Below are 20,502 nucleotides of genomic sequence, written 5' to 3'. Positions count from 1 at the left end.
CAATCTCTCGCCTCTTTGTGTGTGTGTGTGTGTGTCACTTACGCTGGTGTGTGTGTGCAACACGCAGCACAAACAGGAAGTGTGTGTAAGTGGGAGTACTCCAGTGAAGGTGTGGGGACAGGAGGAAGAGGAATGTGTGATGAATTGCATCCCTCTCTCTCTCTCTCTCTCTCTCTGTAGGGAATGTCACACATTTCTATAAGGTGTATGAATGTGGCTGTGGAGCATTTGCCTTTCTACTCCCCTGTGGCCATGCTCAAATCCAGATTTTCTCACACCAGGGTTCTCCACTTAATTCAGTCAGCCTGGTTTTCAAATGTGGCTTTCTTTGTACTTCTAGTGGCTGCTTTAAGTCCTTAAGTGGGAATTGTCCCTGCCCCACAAGAAATAGGCTAGTATGGTTCATAAAAATGCATTATGTAGGCCTACTGCAAGCTGTAGCTTTTTAAAACGTTGTAGTGAATAAGATGTTTCACCGTATGGAGAATGTCTGGGACTGTCTGGGACTGCCCTAGAAATGACATTTACCTGAAAGCCCCAATTACAATGGTTGCTTACTTTTCTTGTCAGACAACCTATTCAGGTATTTGCTATTCTCGGAAACCCAGAACAAAAATCTGGCGTAATTGCGCCAGGTTAGATTATGAGATACGATACTAATGACACTAGCAAAGTCTCCACCACCTTAAACAGAAACCCTCAGCCAAAGCATGGGCCAAATGTCCCATTTCTAAAACAAAAGATGCGAACACCTGAGAAATTGTGACTTGTCCAAATGATCGGTGACAATCTTTTGGGGTCTCGGGAACAAACTTCCTTGTTATTCGTCGCATCCCATATTGACAGACGCTACGATGCCATCCTATGTTATGCCTTTGTCTGTCCACAAGAGATTTAAGTATATTGAACAAAAATATAAACGCAACATGCAATAATTTCAAAGATTTTATGAAGTTGCTGGATATTGGCGGGAACTGGAACATGCTGTCGTACACGTTGATCCAGAGCATCCAGTACATGCTCAATGGGTGACATGTCTGGTGAGAATGCAGGTCATGGAAGAACTGGGACACTTTCAGCTTCCAGGAATGGTGTACAGATCCTTCTGACATGGGGCCGTGCATTATTATGCTGAAACATGTCATGGCGGCTGACGAATGGCACGACAATATGGACCTCAGCATCTCGTAACCGTATCTCTGTGCATTCAAATTGCCATAGATCCGCTGTGTTCATTGTCAGTAGCTTATGCCTCCCCATACCATAACCCCACCACCATGGGGCACTCTGTTCACAACGTTGACATCAGCAAACTGCTCACCCACACAACACTATACACGTGGTCTGCGGTTGGACGTATTGCCAAATTTTCTAAAACGACATTGGAGTTGGCTTATGGTTGAGAAATTAACATTCAGTTCTCTGCCAACAGCTCTGGTGGACAATCCTGCAGTCAACATGCCAATTGCATGCTCCCTCAATTTGAGACATCTGTGGCAGTGTGTTGAGACAAAACTGAACATTTTAGTGACCTTTTGTCCCTAGCACAAGGTGCACCTGTGTAATGATCATGATGTTTAATCAGGTTGTTGATATGCCACACCTGCCAGGTGGCTGGATTATCTTGGAGAAGGAGAAATGCTCATTAACAGGGATTTAAGCAAATTTGTGTATACAATATGGAACAATTCTAGGATATGTTATTTCAGACCATGAAACATGGGACCAACACTTTACATGTTGCATTTATATTTCTGTTGAGTGTATTTTCAGATGTAAGAATTCAGTGTGCGGCCTTAAGCTTGACCTCAGACGTAAACACTTTAACCGTTTGTCATGACTCTCCCTCCAAAACACACCACCATAGTCTCGGAAATCACAGACCGATGTTAACATTGTGGGAGTTGGGAGGCTACCCGTCTGCCTACTGTAGGAAGACAGACCACCACATTGCTCGTCCACTCAGCCACTCTTAATTCTTCTATATTCCAAACAGGGAGGCTGTGGTGCAGATTTTAATGGTACACATGTGAGGTGTCTAAGGGGAATAAGCAGTGTTGTCTATTTTAATTGGGTGTGATGTCGGGCTGCTATTCATTTGAATGAGGTGTCTGGTAGAGAGCTGTTAGTTAATTGGTTCCAGAGACGTGCACTAGTGATAATTCAGCATGTGGTGAGAGAGAAGGGTGTTCGGATACACGTTGATGCAGATTAAGAAATACTGATGTAACTGAAATAACTTAGGCCTGACCAAAATAACACAGTAGTGTGGTAACTTAGGCCTGACCAAAATAACACAGTAGTGTGGTAACTTAGGCCTGACCAAAATAACACAGTGGTGTGGTAACTTAGGCCTGACCAAAATAACACAGTGGGTGTGGTAACTTAGGCCTAATCAAAATAACACAGTGGGTGTGGTAACTTAGGCCTAATCAAAATAACACAGTGGGTGTGGTAACTTAGGCCTAATCAAAATAACACAGTGGGTGTGGTAACTTAGGCCTAACCAGAATAACACAGTGGGTGTGGTAACTTAGGCCTAACCAGAATAACACAGTGGTGTGGTAACTTAGGCCTGACCAAAATAACACAGTGGTGTGGTGACTTAGGCCTGACCAAAATAACACAGTGGGTGTGGTAACTTAGGCCTAACCAGAATAACACAGTGGGTGTGGTAACTTAGGCCTAACCAGAATAACACAGTGGTGTGGTAACTTAGGCCTGACCAAAATAACACAGTGGTGTGGTGACTTAGGCCTGACCAAAATAACACAGTGGTGTGGTGACTTAGGCCTGACCAAAATAACACAGTGGTGTGGTGACTTAGGCCTGACCAAAATAACACAGTGGTGTGTAACTTAGGCCTGACCAAAATAAACTTAGGCCTGACCAAAATAACACTGTGGGTGTGACCAAAATAACTTAGGCCTGACCAAAATAACACAGTGGGTGTGGTAACTTAGGCCTGACCAAAATAACACAGTGGTGTGGTAACTTAGGCCTAATCAAAATAACACAGTGGTGTGGTAACTTAGGCCTGACCAAAATAACACAGTGGGTGTGGTAACTTAGGCCTAACCAGAATAACACAGTGGGTGTGGTAACTTAGGCCTAACCAGAATAACACAGTGGTGTGGTAACTTAGGCCTGACCAAAATAACACAGTGGTGTGGTGACTTAGGCCTGACCAAAATAACACAGTGGTGTGGTAACTTAGGCCTGACCAAAATAACACTGTGGGTGTGGTAACTTAGGCCTGACCAAAATAACACAGTGGGTGTGGTAACTTAGGCCTGACCAAAATAACACAGTGGTGTGGTAACTTAGGCCTAATCAAAATAACACCGTGGTGTGGTAACTTAGGCCTGACCAAAATAACACAGTGGGTGTGGTAACTTAGGCCTAATCAAAATAACTCAGTGGGTGTGGTAACTTAGGCCTGACCAAAATAACACAGTGGTGTAGTAACTTAGGCCTGACCAAAATAACACAGTGGGTGTGGTAACTTAGGCCTAATCAAAATAACACAGTGGGTGTGGTAACTTAGGCCTGACCAAAATAACACAGTGGGTGTTGTAACTTAGGCCTGACCAAAATAACACAGTGGTGTGGTAACTTAGGCCTGACCAAAATAACACCGTGGGTGTGGTAACTTAGGCCTGACCAAAATAACACAGTGGTGTGGTAACTTAGGCCTGACCAAAATAACACAGTGGCGTGGTAACTTAGGCCTGACCAAAATAACACAGTGGGTGTGGTAACTTAGGCCTGACCAAAATAACACAGTGGGTGTGGTGACTTAGGCCTGACCAAAATAACACAGTAGTGTGGTGACTTAGGCCTGACCAAAATAACACAGTGGGTGTGGTGACTTAGGCCTGACCAAAATAACACAGTGGTGTGGTAACTTAGGCCTGACCAAAATAACACAGTAGTGTGGTAACTTAGGCCTGACCAAAATAACACAGTGGGTGTGGTGACTTAGGCCTGACCAAAATAACACAGTAGTGTGGTAACTTAGGCCTGACCAAAATAACACAGTGGGTGTGGTGACTTAGGCCTGACCAAAATAACACAGTAGTGTGGTGACTTAGGCCTGACCAAAATAACACAGTAGTGTGGTGACTTAGGCCTGACCAAAATAACACAGTGGGTGTGGTAACTTAGGCCTGACCAAAATAACACAGTAGTGTTGTGCTCACAACATTTGATGCTACTATAAGTATAAGTCGGGTAATGTTGAGTTAAATGTTGAGTTGGTCAAATGTATTTCCATTTCAAACAACATGGTTATTTCCTACAGTATAGGCAGCGGTCACCAACACTAGTCCTGGAAAGGATGTGCAGGCTTTTGTTGCAACCCAGCTCTAACAGACTTGATTCAACAAAACGAGGTCTAACAATATCCAATCGGTTCCTCTGCAGACAAGCAGAAGGAGACCATGTACTCGCGGCTGCAGACGTGGCTGTATGACCGGTTTGGAGCGTACATCGAGGACTTCCGCTTCCAGCCGGAGGTGAACACGGTGGAGCCAGAGGAGCCGCTAAGCGCTAAGAGGTGAGAACTGCCCCCATAACCACAACGACCTCAGACAACCAATGCTTTCCGATTTGAGAAATTATGTACTCTAGATTCTGACTTCATCATTTCCTCTGTAATTGCTCCCCTCGGCCTCTCTCCTCTTGTTTGATCAGCGTGGACGACCAGCCAGCCACTGTAGTCATCAGGTTAACCGGCTCAAAGGACACAGTACATGCTGCTTAGAGAAGGGTCATAAAACTGATGGCTTTGCAATGGGCCTAGAGTCTGTCAGCATGCTATTCATCAGCACCCACCGTAAAGTAGCCAGTCATGATGGGAACTACTGTCCTCATGAGCTCACCCTGATGTCTGATTGGCCTAATATTATAACCTACAGCCAATCCCAGGGCTTTCAGCACAGCAGAGGTTGTAACCATGGTGTTATGGAAGTGGGAGGATTGTCTGACCCCTGGTGGTGGGTTGAGGGCATTGCAGCTGGCCTTTTTTTGTTCTTCGCTTTTTAGGACTGATTAAGGATCAGCTCTCCCTACACAGTTCATACAGTGACCTTGTTGAGTGGAACTGCACCAACTGGCCCGGTGTCAGTTTTTAGGGCTCCGGTTCTTTCTCCAATTCTCAGTCCTCTCCTGAATGACGTAGACTGGAGTCATGGGGATTCGTACTAAATACAAGTACAATAGACAGAGGGGTGAGAGAAAGAGAGAAGGAAGAGAGGGAGAGAACACTGTGTTCACCATGCCTGTGGAGTCATGGGTGGCCTGACTCAAACTATCCTGGCTGTAACTTTATCCAAGTACATATTAGAGGGTAGAGAGGGAGGGAAGAGAAGGAAGGAGCATTCACTGTGCACCAGTTGAAATGGCCTTGATGTTGGTTTTGGAAGCTGAAAGAGATGGGGAGATGGGATAGAGAGGCAGACAAAAATACCTTCTGAGACAAGAGATTCTTCCAGGCACCACATACTTTATCATGAATGATGCCTAAATGCAGCAAGATCATTTTGTACTTTTTCTCCACCAAAACATATCTAGTTATGTTTGTGCTTGTCTTACATTGTTTATGCTTTTGTCATGCAGAGTTCTAGTTGAATCAAACTCCTTTCTCTTGTCCCCTGTCCTCAGATTGACTGAAAACATGAGACGACTCAGTAAGTACTGTACATTTAGTGGACAAAATGTAACAATCACACTCTGTCAGGGGTATCTTGATGAATATTCTGAAATATAATCAGAATCGGAATATGTAAAATGTGTTTGTAATAATAAATGGATTTTTGTCTCAGTCTCTGATTGTGCTTTAATGGTCAATACTTTGTATTCCTCTGTAGAGCGAGGTGCCAAACCTGTCACTAACTTCAAGAGGAACCTTTTTGCCTTATCCAGCTGGCACTCCGTGTATACGTCAACCTTTGCCTTCATTGTGAGTGTGCACACGCACACACACACTATCACAGCGTATGAAAGATCCCAGCAATGAAGATCAATATCGTGTGTGTGTGTGTGTGTGTGTGTGTGTGTATTTGTGTGTGTATATATATATACGTATATATATATATATATATATATTTGTTTATAGATTTACATAAAAATGTCTCTCTTTATTGGCATCTGCATGAGTACAGTATATAATATCTATTGCATAGTAACGAGATGACCATACTCGGTATGGGTTATAGACTAGCGATGGTAGATTGTGTGACCTGTTCTCTCCTCCCCCACTCCCTCTCTGTTTTCCACAGATCTATGTGAATGCAGCGTGGCACGGTTGGGCCATCCCCTTGTTTCTCTTCCTAGCCATTCTCAGGCTGTCCTTGAATTACCTCATTTCCAGGTAGCTTACCTCTTTGCAATGTGCATCACCTATTGTCCAGTGGAACAATTAACTTGCTTGTGAAATGAGTCAAACATGTTTCTCTCCGCTTTCTTCTCAGAGGTTGGAGGATCCAGTGGAGTATTGTGCCGGAGATCTCTGAACCTGCGGTAAGAAGTGTATGATGTAAACCTCTTTTGGGAAGGGGGTCCAATTTGGGGGCACTGGGTGTTACCAGAACAATACCTGCTTTGGGGGGGAATAGTTTTGGATGTAACTTTCCTCTTTTCCCAGGATCCACCAAAGGAGGATCTGACTGTTTCAGAGAAGTTCCAGTTAGTTCTTGATGTTGCTCAAAAAGCACAGGTGAGCTGTGATCATGTGAATTGATCATGTCTTCACCTTTTGATTTAGAAAGGGCGAGAGATGGGCTCCCGAGTGGCGCAGCGGTCTAAGGTTCTGCATTGCCGTGTTAGAGGCATCACTATAGACCCTGGTTCGATCCCCGGCTGTATCACAACTGGCCGTGATCGGGAGTCCTATAGGGTGGTGCACAATTGGCCCGGTGTTGTCCGGGTTAGGTTTGGCCGGGGGCTTTACTTGTCTCATCGCACTCGACTCCTTGTGGCGGGCGGGGCGCCTGCAGACTGACCTCTGTCGTCAGGTGAACAGTGTTTCCTCCGACACATTGTTGCTGCTGGCTTCTACACCTGCATTGCTTGCTGTTTGGGGTTTTAGGCTGGGTTTCTGTACAGCACTTTGAGATATCAGCTGATGTACGAAGGGCTATATAAATAAATTTGATTTGATTTGATTTGGCTTCCAGGTTAAGCAGACTGGTGTTAAGAAGCACGGTTTGGCGGGTCATGTTTCAGAGGATGCATGCCTCAACCCCCCGAGCCCTTTGGGGAGTTGCAGCGATGAGACATGATCGAAATAGGGTAGAGAAAAAAAAGAAGAAAAAGATGACATCTACTTTGTGATGTGAGGTGTTGCTCTTTTAAGCTGGTGTGCTGTTTTCACAAATGTGTGTGTTCTTCACAGAATCTATTTGGAAAGATGGCAGATGTCCTGGAGAAAATAAAGAAGTGAGTGACGTGTGTGTGTGTGTGTGTCCAGTTTATTTAAGGTTGTTAACCAACTTGTTTCACACTTTGTATCCTTGTGTGCCCCTGTGTTTCAGCCTGTTCATGTGGGTGCATCCTGAGATCACTCAGAAGCTCTACATCGGTCTGTGGGTGGCCTTCATCTGCTCCTGTCTCCTACCCTACAAACTCATGGGCTTCATGATGGGTTGGTACAATATGTAAAACCCTCGCATGACCTGAGATCAGAACATCCTCCATGGTTATTGTCTGACCCTGCTGGTCATCTGTTAACGTTTGAACTTCTTGAATAATGTACTCTTAAATCTCTACCCGGCACAGCCAGAAGAGGACCGCTCAGAGCCTGGTTCCTCTCTAGGTTTCGTTCTAGGTTCCGGTCTTTCTCTGGAGTTTTTTCCATGCTTCTGTATTGCTTGCTCTTTGGTGGTTTTAGGCTGGGTATCTGTAAATACATTCGATTGACTTGCCACTATACCTACCCAGTGATGGCCCCAAGCACTGAGAAAAGTACAGAAAAAGAAGATGAATGGAGAGATCCTCGTGATCTCGATTCCTTGTGCCACCTCTCATCCCCTTTACTTGTGCCACCTCTCATCCCCTTGTGCCACCTCTCATCCCTTTTCCTTGTGCCACCTCTCATCCCTTTTCCTTGTGCCACCTCTCATCCCTTTTCCTTGTGCCATCTCTCCAGGGCTTTATGCAGGGATCAAGTTCTTCATCATCGACTTCCTGTTTAGGAGCTGTCCCAAGCTAAGGGACAAGTATGACACGCCCCACATCATCTGGACCAGCCTGCCCACAGATCCCCAGCTGAAGGAGCGTGGGGGCGCCACACTGTCCAGGCGGGTATGTCTCAGACTCTATACTGTTATATGTAATACATGTACAGTTGAGGTCGGAAGTTTACATACACTTATGTTGGAGTCATTAAAACTTGTTTTTCAAACACTCCACAAATGTCTTGTTAACGAACTATAGTTTTGGCATGTCAGTTAGGACACCTACTTTGTGCAAGACAAAATTAATTTTTCCAACAATTGTTTACAGACAGATTAATTGACTGTGTCACAATTCCAGTGGGTCAGAAGTTTACACACACTAAGGTGATTGTGCCTTTAAACAGCTTGGAAAATTCCACAAAATTAAGTCTTGGCTTTAGAAGCTTCTGATAGGCTAATTAACATAATTTGAGCCAATTGGAGGTGTACCTGTTGATGTTTTTCAAGGCCTACCTTAAAACTCAGTGCCTCTTTGCTTGACATCATGGGAAAGTCAAAAGAAATCAGCCATGACCTCAGAAAACTAATTATAAACCTCCAAGTCTGGTTCATCCTTGGGAGCAATTTCCAAACGCCTGAAGGTCACACATTCATCTGTACAAACAATAGTATGCAAGTATAAACACCATGGGACCACACAGCTGTCATACTGCTCAGGAAGTAGACGCTTTCTGTCTCCTAGAGATGAATGTACTTTGGTGCGAAAAGTGCAAAACAATCCCAGTACAACAGGAGGAGGAAACCGGTACAAAAGTATCTATATCCACAGTAAAACGAGTCCTATATCAATATAACCTGAAAGGCCGCTCAGCGAGGAAGAAGCCACTGCTCCAAAACCACCATAAAAAAAGCAAGACTACGGTTTGCAACTCACATGAGGACAAACATCATACTTTTTGGAGAAATGCCCTCTGGTCTGATGAAACAAAAATAGAACTGTTTTGCCATAATGACCATCGTTATGTTTGGAGGAAAAAGGGGTGGCTTGTAAGCCGAAGATCACCATCCCAACCATGAAGCACGGGTTGGCAGCATCATGTTGTGAGGGTGCTTTTCTTGAGATGTTGATATTTTGAAGCAACATCTCAAGACATCAGTCAGGAAGTTAAAAGCTTGTTCGCAAATGTGTCTTCAAATGAACAATGACCCCAAGCGTACTTCCAAAGTTATGGCTTAATGACAACAAAATCCAGGTATTGGAGTGGCCATCATAAAGCCCTGACCTCAATCCTGTAGACATTTATGGGCAGAATATAAAAAGCGTGTGTGAGCTAGGAGGCCTACAAACCTGACTCAGTTACACCAGCTCTGTTAGGAGAAATGGGCCAAAATTCACCCAACTTATTGTGGGTAGTTGTTGGAAGGCTACCCGACACGTTTGACCCAAGTTAAACTATTTAAAGGCAATGCTACCAGATACTAATTGAGTGTATGTAAACTTCTGACCCACTGGGAACGTGATGAAAGAAATAAAAGCTTAAATAAATCATTCTCTACTATTATTCTGACATTCTTATTTCACATTCTTAAAATAAAGTGGTAGACAGGGTATGTTTTACTAGGATTAAATATCAGGAATTGTGAAAAACTGAGTTTAAATGTCGTTGGCTAAGGTGTATATAAACTCCAGACTTCAACTGTATCTTTCAGCATTGTGTACAAAACATCAGGAACACTTTCCTAATATTGAGTTGCACCCCCTTTTGCCCTCAGAACAGCCTCAATTCATTGGGCTCTACAAGGTGTGGAAAGCGTTCCACAGGGATGCTGGCCCATGTTGACTCCAATGCTTTCCATAGTTATGTCAAGTTGGCTGAATGTCCTTTGGGTGGTGGAGCATTCTTGATACACACACTGTTGAGCGTGAAAAACCCAGCAACGTTGTTGTTCTTGACAAACCAGTGCGCCTGACACCAAATAGCATACCCCATTTCAAAGGCAACATTTCTCTAGACCATTCACCCTCTGTATGGCACACATACACAATACATGTCTCAGTTGTTTCAAAAATCCTTTAATCTGTCTCTCCTTCATCTACACTGATTGAAGTGGATTTAACAAGTGACATCAAAGGGATCATATCTTTCTCCTGGGGTCACCTGGTCAGTCTGTCATGGAAAGAGCCGGTGTTCTTAATGTTTTGTCCACTCGGTGTTTATGTGCATAGGTGTACACCAGTGGAGGCTGCTGAGGGGAGGACGGTGCATAATAATGGCTGGAACGGCGTAAATGGGGGGGGGCATAAAACCATGTATTTGATACCATTCCACCTATTCTGCTCCAGTCATGACACGAGACCGTCCTCCCCAATTAAGGTGCAACCAACCACTTCATATTGATGTGTGTCATTGTCACGGTTCCTCCCTCTTCATGTGGTTGTTCACAGCAGCTGGGACTGTGGGATCCCTCATGTCAATGTCTGATCTCCTGAGTTTTCTGTTTCTCCCTCTCAGCTCTCTGGGTATGAAAAGGTAGGGCTACCTAGTGTGCACTTTGGTTCTTGTGTGCCTGTGTGTACGCCACCATCACCTGTGTGTGTGTCATTAGCGATGATCTGCATTCCAAATGGTCCCCTTGCCCATTTGGAATTCAGTAGTAGAGCCGTGATAACTGTGTGATAACTGTGTGATAACTGTGTGATAACTGTGTGATAACTGTGAGTGTGAAGGATCAAAATGTGCCCTGTAGTTTAAACATATGCATCTACCACAGTGCTGTTGAAAGTGATATTTGGCGTGTTTAACCAAAGTTGAACTCATAAGAGTTTACCATGATGGTGTTTTGAATGTACAGTACCAGTCAAAAGTTTGGACACACCTCCTCATTCAAGGGTTTTTCTTTATTTGTACTATTTTCTACATTGTAGAATAATAGTGAAGAAAGACATTCTCTCAATCCGCTTCATGAGGTTTTGGTTGCCCTAACTTACTTTTGACTGCAACTGTTTGATCTGTTCTCAGACACTTTCAGAAGGAACCCTATATTCAAAGTGTGTGTGTTTGTGTGTAGTGAGGAAGTAACTGGTAGAAACTGCTTATGTGTTTTGGAAAGATAGTGGTTCATTAATAGTATTTGTAGTTTGTGCCAAAAGTTTAGTTCCTAGTGCAATATCTATCATAATATCATATCTACTCTCTCATAAAATCACATACAATTATTAAAGGTTGTTTTATATATATATCTATCAATAGTTATCTATGTTTTCCAGTGTGGGTATTCTGGAGAAATGTACTAAAAATGATAAGCCCGTCTCACTATCTTCCAGTCTTTTTTGACGCGTTTCATTCTTTACTGTGAAAGATTATGGTCCCGTATGAGTTCATGGCTTCATGCCTTGCATGAGACACACCACAACCCTATCATTCACATCCCCATAAGCAAGGCACCCAACGCGCTCTACAAGCACCCCAGCCAATATACACTGCTTCCCAAACAACTGCTCACCTGAGTAAGCTTTGACTGATGCTGAAGTCAAAGCCAAGCTGCTGGTTTGAGAGAGTCTGCTATAATACACATGCGCTGCTTGGGTTTAGCTAATTCTCTGGTTCCTGGTCTAACATGCTGCCCTCTCTTCCTCCGTCCATCCCTCTCTTCCTCCGTCCATCCCTCCCCCTCCCTCTGTCCATCCCTCCCTCCGTCCATCCCTCTCCCTCCCTCTGTCCATCCCTCTCTCCCTCCCTCCGTCCATCACTCTCTCCCTCCCTCCGTCCATCCCTCTCTCCCTCCGTCCATCCCTCTCTCCCTCCCTCCGTCCATCCCTCTCTCCCTCCCTCCGTCCATCCCTCTCTTCCTCCGTCCATCTCTTCCTCCGTCCATCCCTCCGTCCATCCCTCTCCCTCCCTCCCTCCGTCCATCCCTCTCTCCCTCCCTCCGTCCATCCCTCTCTCCCTCCATCCGTCCATCCCTCTCTCCCTCCCTCCGTCCATCCCTCTCTCCCTCCCTCCGTCCATCCCTCTCTCCCTCCCTCCGTCCATCCCCTCTCCCTCCCTCCGTCCATCCCTCTCCCTCCCTCCGTCCATCCCTCTCCCTCCCTCCGTCCATCCCTCTCCCTCCGTCCTCCGTCCATCCCTTCCTCCCTCCCTCCGTCCATCCTCTCTCCCTCCCTCCGTCCATCCCCCTCATCCCTCCTCCCCCTCCGTCCATCCCCTCTCCCCCCTCCCTCCGTCCATCCTCTCTCCCCCCTCCCTCCGTCCATCCCTCTCTCCCTCCTCCCTCCCTCCGTCCATCCCTCCCTCCCTCCCTCCCTCCCTCCCTCCGTCCATCCCTCCCTCCGTCCCTCCCTCCGTCCTCCCTCCGTCCCTCCCTCCTCCCTCCTCCGTCCCTCCCTCCCTCCCTCCGTCCCTCTGTCCCTCCTCCTCTGTCCCTCTGTCCTCCCTCCGTCCATCCCCCTCCCTCCCTCCCTCCCTCCCTCCCTCCCCCTCCCTCCCTCCCTCCCTCCCTCCCTCCTCTCCCCTCCCCCCTCCCTCCCTCCCTCCCCCTCCCTCCCTCCCTCCCTCCCTCCCTCCATCCCTCCCTCCCTCCCTCCCTCCCTCCGTCCATCCCTCTCTCCCTCCGTCCATCCCCTCCCTCCCTCCCTCCCTCCGTCCATCCCTCTCTCCTCCCTCCCTCCTCCTCTCCTCCTCCCTCTCTCCCTCCGTCCATCCTCTCCTCCCTCTCCTCCTCCCTCCCTCCCTCCGTCCCTCCCTCCCTCCCTCCCTCCCTCCCTCCCTCCCTCCGTCCATCCCTCTCCCTCCCTCCGTCCATCCCTCTCTCCCCCTCTCTCCCTCCCTCCCTCCCTCCGTCCCTCCCTCCCCTCCCTCCCTCCCTCCCTCCCTCCGTCCATCCATCCCTCCCTCCCTCCCTCCCTCCCTCCCTCCCTCCCTCCCTCCCCCTCCCTCCCTCCCTCCATCCCTCCCTCCCTCTCCCCCTCCCTCCCTCCCTCCCTCCCTCCCTCCCTCCCTCCCTCCATCCCTCCCTCCCTCCCTCCATCCATCCCTCCCTCCCTCCTCCCTCCCTCCCTCCCTCCCCCTCCCCCTCCCTCCTCCCTCCCTCCCCATCCCCTCTCCCTCCCTCCCTCCGTCCATCCCTCTCTCCCTCTCTCTCTCCATCCCTCTCTCCCTCTCTCTCACCCCTCTCTCTCTCACCCTCCCTCCGTCCATCCCTCTCTCCCTCTCACCCTCCCTCCGTCCATCCCTCTCTCCCTCCCTCCCTCTCTCCCTTTGTCCTTTCCTCTCTCCCTCCGTCCTTTCCTCTCTCCCTCCATCCTTTCCTCTCTCCCTCCATCCTTTCCTCTCTCTCTGTTACTCTTTTAGATTCAGCCGGCGGTAGCTCGTGGGAGTCTAGGGACAGGCCTAGCATGCGGTATCAGTCTAGAGGAACAGACTGGCAGGGTCTACAATACTAAGAAGGGTTCTTTCCATGAGGTCTTCAATCTATCCGAGGATGAGCGCCCTTTAGCAGGTTGGTAGAGCGCCGCAGAATAAACCTCAGCAGCGACAGCTACATTGTGCCTGGCTAGCTTCCTCCCCTGTTACATGTTGACTCTGTTTCCATAGTCTATGATGAACTTAGTGTTTATTTATTGTGTTATGTTGGGGCAGAGCAAGCTGTGAAACCATTGATATTGACTGTGTGTTGGCAGTGGGGCAGACTTTTGCGTGTGTCTTGATTGGTTTTGTTTGCAGTGTGTGAGAATGGCTGGCGTTGCTGCTTGATCAACAGGGACAGGAAGAGTCCCACTGACTACATCCGTAATGGGGTGCTCTTTGTCACTGAAAAGTAAGCCATCTACTGCCAATACCTAGCTGTCACATGTAGAAATCACACTTGGCATCATGTTGTATTAGTTTGTGTGTTCAGGTGTATTATATTGGCCTACTTCTTCATGCTTATTATGTGTTTTCTATCCATCACCAGTTACCTTTGCTTTGAAAGCTCAAGCTCCAGGTCAAACTCCTCTAAAAAGAATAAAGTCATCAAACTGATTGACATCACTGATATTCAGAAGGTGGGTGTCTTCATCTTTGCTCCACCTTCTGTCCAATGTCTCAATTCATTGGTTTCTAAAAATGTACTGCTGCAGTAGAATGTAAATGTTGTTTATCTGTGGATGTTTTGTCCCACAGTACAAAGTGTTGTCTGTACTGCCTGGGTCTGGAATGGGAATCTCCATAGCAACACCGTCCACCCAGAAGGTAGTGACACTTATGGACAGTCTATTTTAGACCATGTTTTCTCTCTATTTAGGTCTGGTACTGTTGGTCAATATACTATTAATAAGTTGATCTGTGATCTTCCACCCTCCTTTCCTCTCGGCTTGTCACTCTACATCTGTCTACTTGTCTACCTCTGTCTTTATTTCTGTCTCTCTCAGCCGTTGGTGTTTGGTGCCATGATCCACAGGGACGAGGCCTTTGATGCCATCTTCACACAGTACATGAAGACGGCGACCATGACTACAGCCATCAACCCTGAGACCTAACGAACCAAGATGGCTGCCTTCACCAGGGACTTCCTTACTGACACAGAGACATAGCTATGTAGTACACCGAGAGCCACTGGCCATTTATTACATGTGAAAATATGTTAAGCTAGTATCCATGCCAAGGTGGTGGATTCCTCCACCAAGCCAGGGAACCTTGGCACATAGATTAGCATGTGAATATGGTATCCACTTGATCTGAGGCCTCGTCCATCACTATAGAGCCCAAGGTCTTTCTATCCTCTCGCTGATGACTCAAGCTCCTCATTGGGTCTAACTAAGGATCTACGACTCCTGGACCCGCCCACCATTGCTGCCTCCTGCCTCCTATTGGTTGGGTCGAGGCTGTTGTGTCAAGGGATAGAGCCACACTTGGTTCTTGTTTAGCTGTTTCTCTGTACTGAGGTTTTCAGTGTGTCACAGGAGGTTGGTGGCACCTTAATTGGGGAGGAAGGGCTTGTGGTAATGACTGGAGCAGAATCAGTGGAATGGTATCAAACACATCAAACACAAGGTTTCCAGGTATTTGATGCCATTCCATTTGCTCCGTTCCGGCCATTATTATGAGCCGTTCTCCCCTTAGCAGCCGTGTGTGTGTGTGTGGTGGTTATACATTAGTCGTCTATTGTGCTGTTTCAGGAGGAGGCTGGATCTCCTTGTCTGTCTGACAGGATTGTCTGTCACTCCCATAGTGTGTATCGCATGCACATTGGTGCCCATTGCTCCACTGAATGCCCTCCGCTTCTGCCTTCAATAGGATTGATTTTGATTGATATAGATATCACTGGTGGCCTTGCACAGGTCTTAGGCTACACATTTTGTGTCAGGTAACAAGTGCACCAGAAACCACGCCTTGTTATGTTAAAGAAATAGTGCTCACGTTTATGAAAACCTCAAGCCTTCATGTGCCCCAGTTGATGATATTTTAGTAGAATTTCAACAAGAGCCTTTATTTTGAGGGATGGAACAGGAATAATGTAAAGATGGGCAGCTAAAAGCCGGGGGAATGCTGGAGATATTGTAGGGAATAACCTTCTCACTCATATTTGTGTCTTGTTAAAGGAAAGGTATGGATTTACATGTACATGTTAAGGAGTCATGATGCATTCATACGCACCACATAAACATGACATAGTATTTCTGAAGCCTTAGAGTGTGTTTATTATGTAGATCAGTATGTGATTTATAATATGTGACATTCTACATATACCTAATTGGCTTAGTAAAACTATGTAGGTTTTATGGAGTGTTTTTTGGAATGTGTTGCGAGAACTTTATTGGCCAGATTACATGTAAAGCAATACCAAAACAAGCTATTTCCAAAAAGCAGAATCCTTTTCTACACTGCCTTGTTCAACCACTCAATGAAGCCTTCTCTAATCTTCTCACAGATGTAGGCCAGGATTCAAACCAATGAGGCACTCTACTTTTTGCTTTCCATTCATTCTGAGGTGTAACTTCACGGAAATTGCCATTGGATCACGAAACTACACATTCTTAAAATGTATTTTTTTTAAATTTCGACAAGTTAATAAGTGCAGTGTAATATCGGTAATTTGTGCTAGTTTGAATCACGATCCGAAATGTTGGTAATAACACTTCCTTTTGGGTTTTGAGGGGTTTGAAGTAAACGCTTAACTATGTTCTAGCTGAACACATACTAGTGACTCTATCTAACTGGACATGTTCTGTTTGATGCCTTTAGTCTACAAGTTTCATAAACCGTATGTACCGGATACATGGTATACACCGTCCAACAAAATGCTGACTTTCAGGTTCCTTCTCGACAATGGAACAACAATAAATCATTTAATATATGAATACAAACATGAAGTAAATGTCTCAGTAGAATGGATTAAACATTTGAGCATAAGTATAATGCAGGAAGGCACAATTTTTAGTCCAATGTTGACATGTTTTGGGGAAGGGGGGGATTGGGTGGCAAGCGTTTCAATTGTGCAGTACGCCAGGGTGTGTCAAACTCATTTTGCCCCGGGGGTCCGCATTCGGTCTTCAACGAGGTCTGGAGGGCAGCACAGAATAAATAAATAAAAATCCTCGCTCTCTAAATCTGCAAAAAATAAACCTCTATCCATCGTTTTGGGAAATTCTGATGCTCCCTGACGGTCTGGCTTTCATTTCAGTGATTATTAGCGAGTTGGATACAGTCAAGAAACTGTATGTAGGTCCATTATCATTCCTACACAGTTTCAATTTGGTTTTAGTCATTTAAAAGTATATTGAATTTGTCATCCCCCGCATCCCAAAAATGGTTTGACATCCTTGGTCTATATCAAGCAACTTAGGTCTTTCACTCTCCAAGCCTCTCCAGGAAGTTAGATATATACTTAAAGGCCCAATGCAGCCATTTTTATATCAATACCAGAGTAATAATTAAGTTTCTTACTCTAATAGATTTCCAATAGAAATATGTAAAAATTGCTTTAGCAACAAACTTTCTCTAGCAAGAATTTTTCTAGGACTGCCGGAGAGTGGTCTGAGTGGTTTGTTTACAATTTAAAATGGTAAGAAGTAAACCAAAATAGCTTCTTAGCTAAGATACATTTTTCAAGCAAGAACATTGCTAGACTGTCTGGGAATGGGCTGGGGAAAACTGAAAACTAGCTGCTATTGTCAGAAAGGTTTGGAACTATTTGTAATTGATCTATGAATCATTTTGCCTCATGGTGATGTCACCATGGAAAGCTGACACTCTCGCCCATGCAAACCTGCTGATTACAGGGTCCTGTGTAGATTGTATTTTCAACCAGCAACTATCAGGAAATAATACTAATCACATTTGTTCTGGCTTTAACAGTGTTATTTGATATGAAACAAAATCTGAAAAAAACTGAAAGTTGACTGTACTGGGCCTTTAAGAAGCACAGAATGTACAGATTGTATTTTTTGTTGTTGGCCAAAATGTTTATTTTACTGCTTGTCATTTTGTTTTGCCCTATAACTGTACTGTTTACAGAGGTTCAGTTCTAAAAATCCACTGTTTTCGGCCAGTTTGATTCCTTGTGAGACTGAGGGTATGAAGACTGGGTCGGTAAATCTTGTGATGGAGAACGTTTGTGTGCTGATAACCCTAAGTGGTCACATGTTTAAACTCACCTTTTTTTGCGCGCATATGCAGATGTTTAGTAAAGTATTCAATTTTTATATTTTCCTGTCACAACTGTCTTGTGCTTTTACTTCTAAAAATGAAAAAATGCCACCTGTTGCTGAAGAGAACAGATTTAGCCTCTCCTCTTCCTCTCTGATATCATCCAGTATCTATCTTTGGCAGTAACACACAGGTATTTATGCAAATTAGGCCAATCAAAGACTTATGCAACACTATGCAACACTCTTTGCAAGAGGAGAGTGAATTGAAAGGTGTCATTTCGTGGAGTCATGTTGCTTACAAATCTGTGTGAATCACCACTCTCTGTCTGAACAATGTCAGTTTATGGCATGGCTGTCAACTGGAAGATGAAGTCATCATTACTGTGTTCCCAAACCATCAACAAGGTGTTGTAAAAAAAAAAAAAAAAAAGCCCTCGTTGACTCCTCTTCATCAATTGTTAACTCTCAGTATGATGGCAATGTCTTCACCAAGTCCTCTGGTAGGTTAGGTGCAGTTTCTGCCACATTGCAGTGCTTACCTACCATGTCCTTTGCAGTGGTTCAGGAGGATTGTGAACCTGTATACATTTTCAGAGAAGGATGGACATGGTCTCTATAGTTCTGTATCAGAGGTGCAGAGATTGTTTAAACCACTCAAAGGCTTGCACACTGCAGTGCTAATCATGTTAACCAAGTCTTTTCTTTTAACTGTAAATTCTTGTTAGCAGATTTTTCATAATACTTCCTAATCCGTTTAACTGTTTTAGGAAACATTACTGCTTAGTTGTGAATACTTTGTAATCTGCGGTGTCCACTGACAAATGATTTTATATATGAAATAATGTAATATATAAATCCCTCATTTTTTAAAAGAATATAATGTTTATTGTAAAATGTTATGTACATTATTTAAGTAAACCAATTTAAAGTATTGATTTTTGGGCATTTTCTTTAATTTCTCAGTAACTTTGTTTCACAGTTCAAAGTTCGACTATGTGTTGCTTATTAATTTCTTTAGCCCTGTGATCGGGATGCTCCCTTGATCTCGGGGGGCATATCGTACTGCACTTGCAAAGTTTGGGAAGCACTGGGTCAAGACTAGGTCTGTTGCGGTGACTATATTACCTGCAATCATGAGTCATTAAAATTCCACGTCACCATGACTCAATGGTCATCTTTTATGCACTCAGTGCATGCCTTTTTGTAGTAGGCCTGCCTAACTTGCTAACTACCATAAGGTCCTAACAGCCTGGTACTCGGCTCTATTGTCCCTCTAAAAACTCTGACATCAATGCAAATGCAGTCACATAGAAAATAGTACAGGGGGAAAAAATAACCTTGAATGAGTAGGACTGTCAACTTTTGACTGGTACTGTGTGTGTGTGTGTGTGTGTGTGTGTGTGTGTGTGTGTGTGTGTGTGTGTGTGTGTGTGTGTGTGTATACAGTGGGGCAAAAAAGTATTTAGTCAGCCACCAATTGTGCAAGTTCTCCCACTTTTAAAGATGAGAGATGCCTGTAATTTTCATCATAGGTACACTTCAACTATGACAGGCAAAATGAGAAGAAAAAAAATCCAGAAAATCACATTGTAGGATTTTTAATGAATTTATTTGCAAATGATGGTGGAAAATAAGTATTTGGTCACCTCTCTCATCTTTTTAAGTGGGAGAACTTGCACAATTGGTGCCTGACTAAATACTTTTTTGTCCCACTATATGTGTGTGTGTCTGCATGCATGTGGTAGGCAGAGTTGCAAAGAAAATGCCATATCTCAGACTGGCCAATAAAAAGAAAGATGGGTAAAACAACACAGACACTGGACAGAGGAACTCTGCCCAGAAGGCCAGCATCCTGGTGTCGCCACTTCACGGTTGACTTTGAGACTGGTGTTTTTCGGGTACTATTTAATGAAGCTGCCAGTTGAGGACTTGTCAGGCGTCTGTTCTCAAACTAGACACTCTAATGTACTTGTCCTCTTGCTCAGTTGTGCACCGGGGCACTCCTCTTTCTATTCCGGTTGGAGACAGTTTGTGCTCTTCTGTGAAGGGAGTAGGTCACAGCGTTGTATGAGATCTTCAGTTTCTTGGCAATTTCTCTCATGGAATAGCCTTCATTTCTCGGAACAAGAATAGACTGACAAGTTTCAGAAGAAAGCTCTTTGTTTTTGGCCATTTTGAGCCTGTAATTGAACCAACAAATGCTGGTGCTCCAGATACTCAACTAGTCTAAAGAAGGTCAGTTGTATTGCTTCTTTAATCAGGAAAACAGTTTTCAGCTGTGCAAACATAATTGCAAAAGGGATTCCTAATGATCAATTAGCCTTTTAAAATGATAAACTTGGATTAGCTAACACAACACGCTATTGGAAAACAGGAGTGATGGTTGCTGATAATGGGCCTCTACACCTATACACCTGTGTTCCATTAAAAATCAGCTGTTTCCAGCTACAATAGTCATTTACAATGTCTACACTATATTTCTGATCAATTTTATGTTATTTTAATGGCCCAAAAATAAAAGTGACGTCACTGATTGAAACGCTATTTAGCGCGCACCGCTAACACTCACCCCCCTTTTGACCTCTCCTCCTTTTCCGCAGGAACCAGTGATCCGGGTCAACAGCATCAATGTAACAGTATAACTTTAGACTGTCCCCTCGCCCATACCCGGGCGCGAACCAGGGACCCTCTGCA

The 20,502-nt window shown here is 44.9% G+C and overlaps 1 protein-coding gene across 5 annotated transcripts in view; it reads left to right on the top strand.

Moving 5' to 3' along the window:
* LOC118359324 (GRAM domain-containing protein 4-like) overlaps positions 1-18,739 on the top strand; it is a 48,965-nt gene extending 30,226 nt beyond the window's left edge. For 3 of the 5 annotated variants that reach the window (XM_035737821.2, XM_035737820.2, XM_035737822.2), the window contains exons 6-20: positions 4,426-4,558; positions 5,665-5,690; positions 5,871-5,962; positions 6,282-6,373; positions 6,474-6,522; positions 6,647-6,718; positions 7,397-7,440; positions 7,536-7,645; positions 8,150-8,304; positions 10,691-10,708; positions 13,529-13,676; positions 13,901-13,994; positions 14,133-14,223; positions 14,342-14,410; positions 14,590-18,739. In XM_035737821.2, the coding sequence (XP_035593714.1) occupies positions 4,426-4,558; positions 5,665-5,690; positions 5,871-5,962; positions 6,282-6,373; positions 6,474-6,522; positions 6,647-6,718; positions 7,397-7,440; positions 7,536-7,645; positions 8,150-8,304; positions 10,691-10,708; positions 13,529-13,676; positions 13,901-13,994; positions 14,133-14,223; positions 14,342-14,410; positions 14,590-14,697 (1,301 nt within the window). In that variant the 3' untranslated portion in view covers positions 14,698-18,739. The remainder of the gene's footprint in view (positions 1-4,425; positions 4,559-5,664; positions 5,691-5,870; positions 5,963-6,281; positions 6,374-6,473; positions 6,523-6,646; positions 6,719-7,396; positions 7,441-7,535; positions 7,646-8,149; positions 8,305-10,690; positions 10,709-13,528; positions 13,677-13,900; positions 13,995-14,132; positions 14,224-14,341; positions 14,411-14,589) is intronic. The other 2 variants (XM_035737826.2, XM_035737823.2) reach the window with 1 other exon arrangement.
* Positions 18,740-20,502: the final 1,763 nt, after the last annotated feature.

This window comes from Oncorhynchus keta, chromosome 26 (genome assembly GCF_023373465.1).
Source record: "Oncorhynchus keta strain PuntledgeMale-10-30-2019 chromosome 26, Oket_V2, whole genome shotgun sequence".
NCBI classification, from domain to species: Eukaryota; Metazoa; Chordata; class Actinopteri; order Salmoniformes; family Salmonidae; genus Oncorhynchus; species Oncorhynchus keta.
This window is presented reverse-complemented; position numbering and strand designations above follow the sequence as displayed.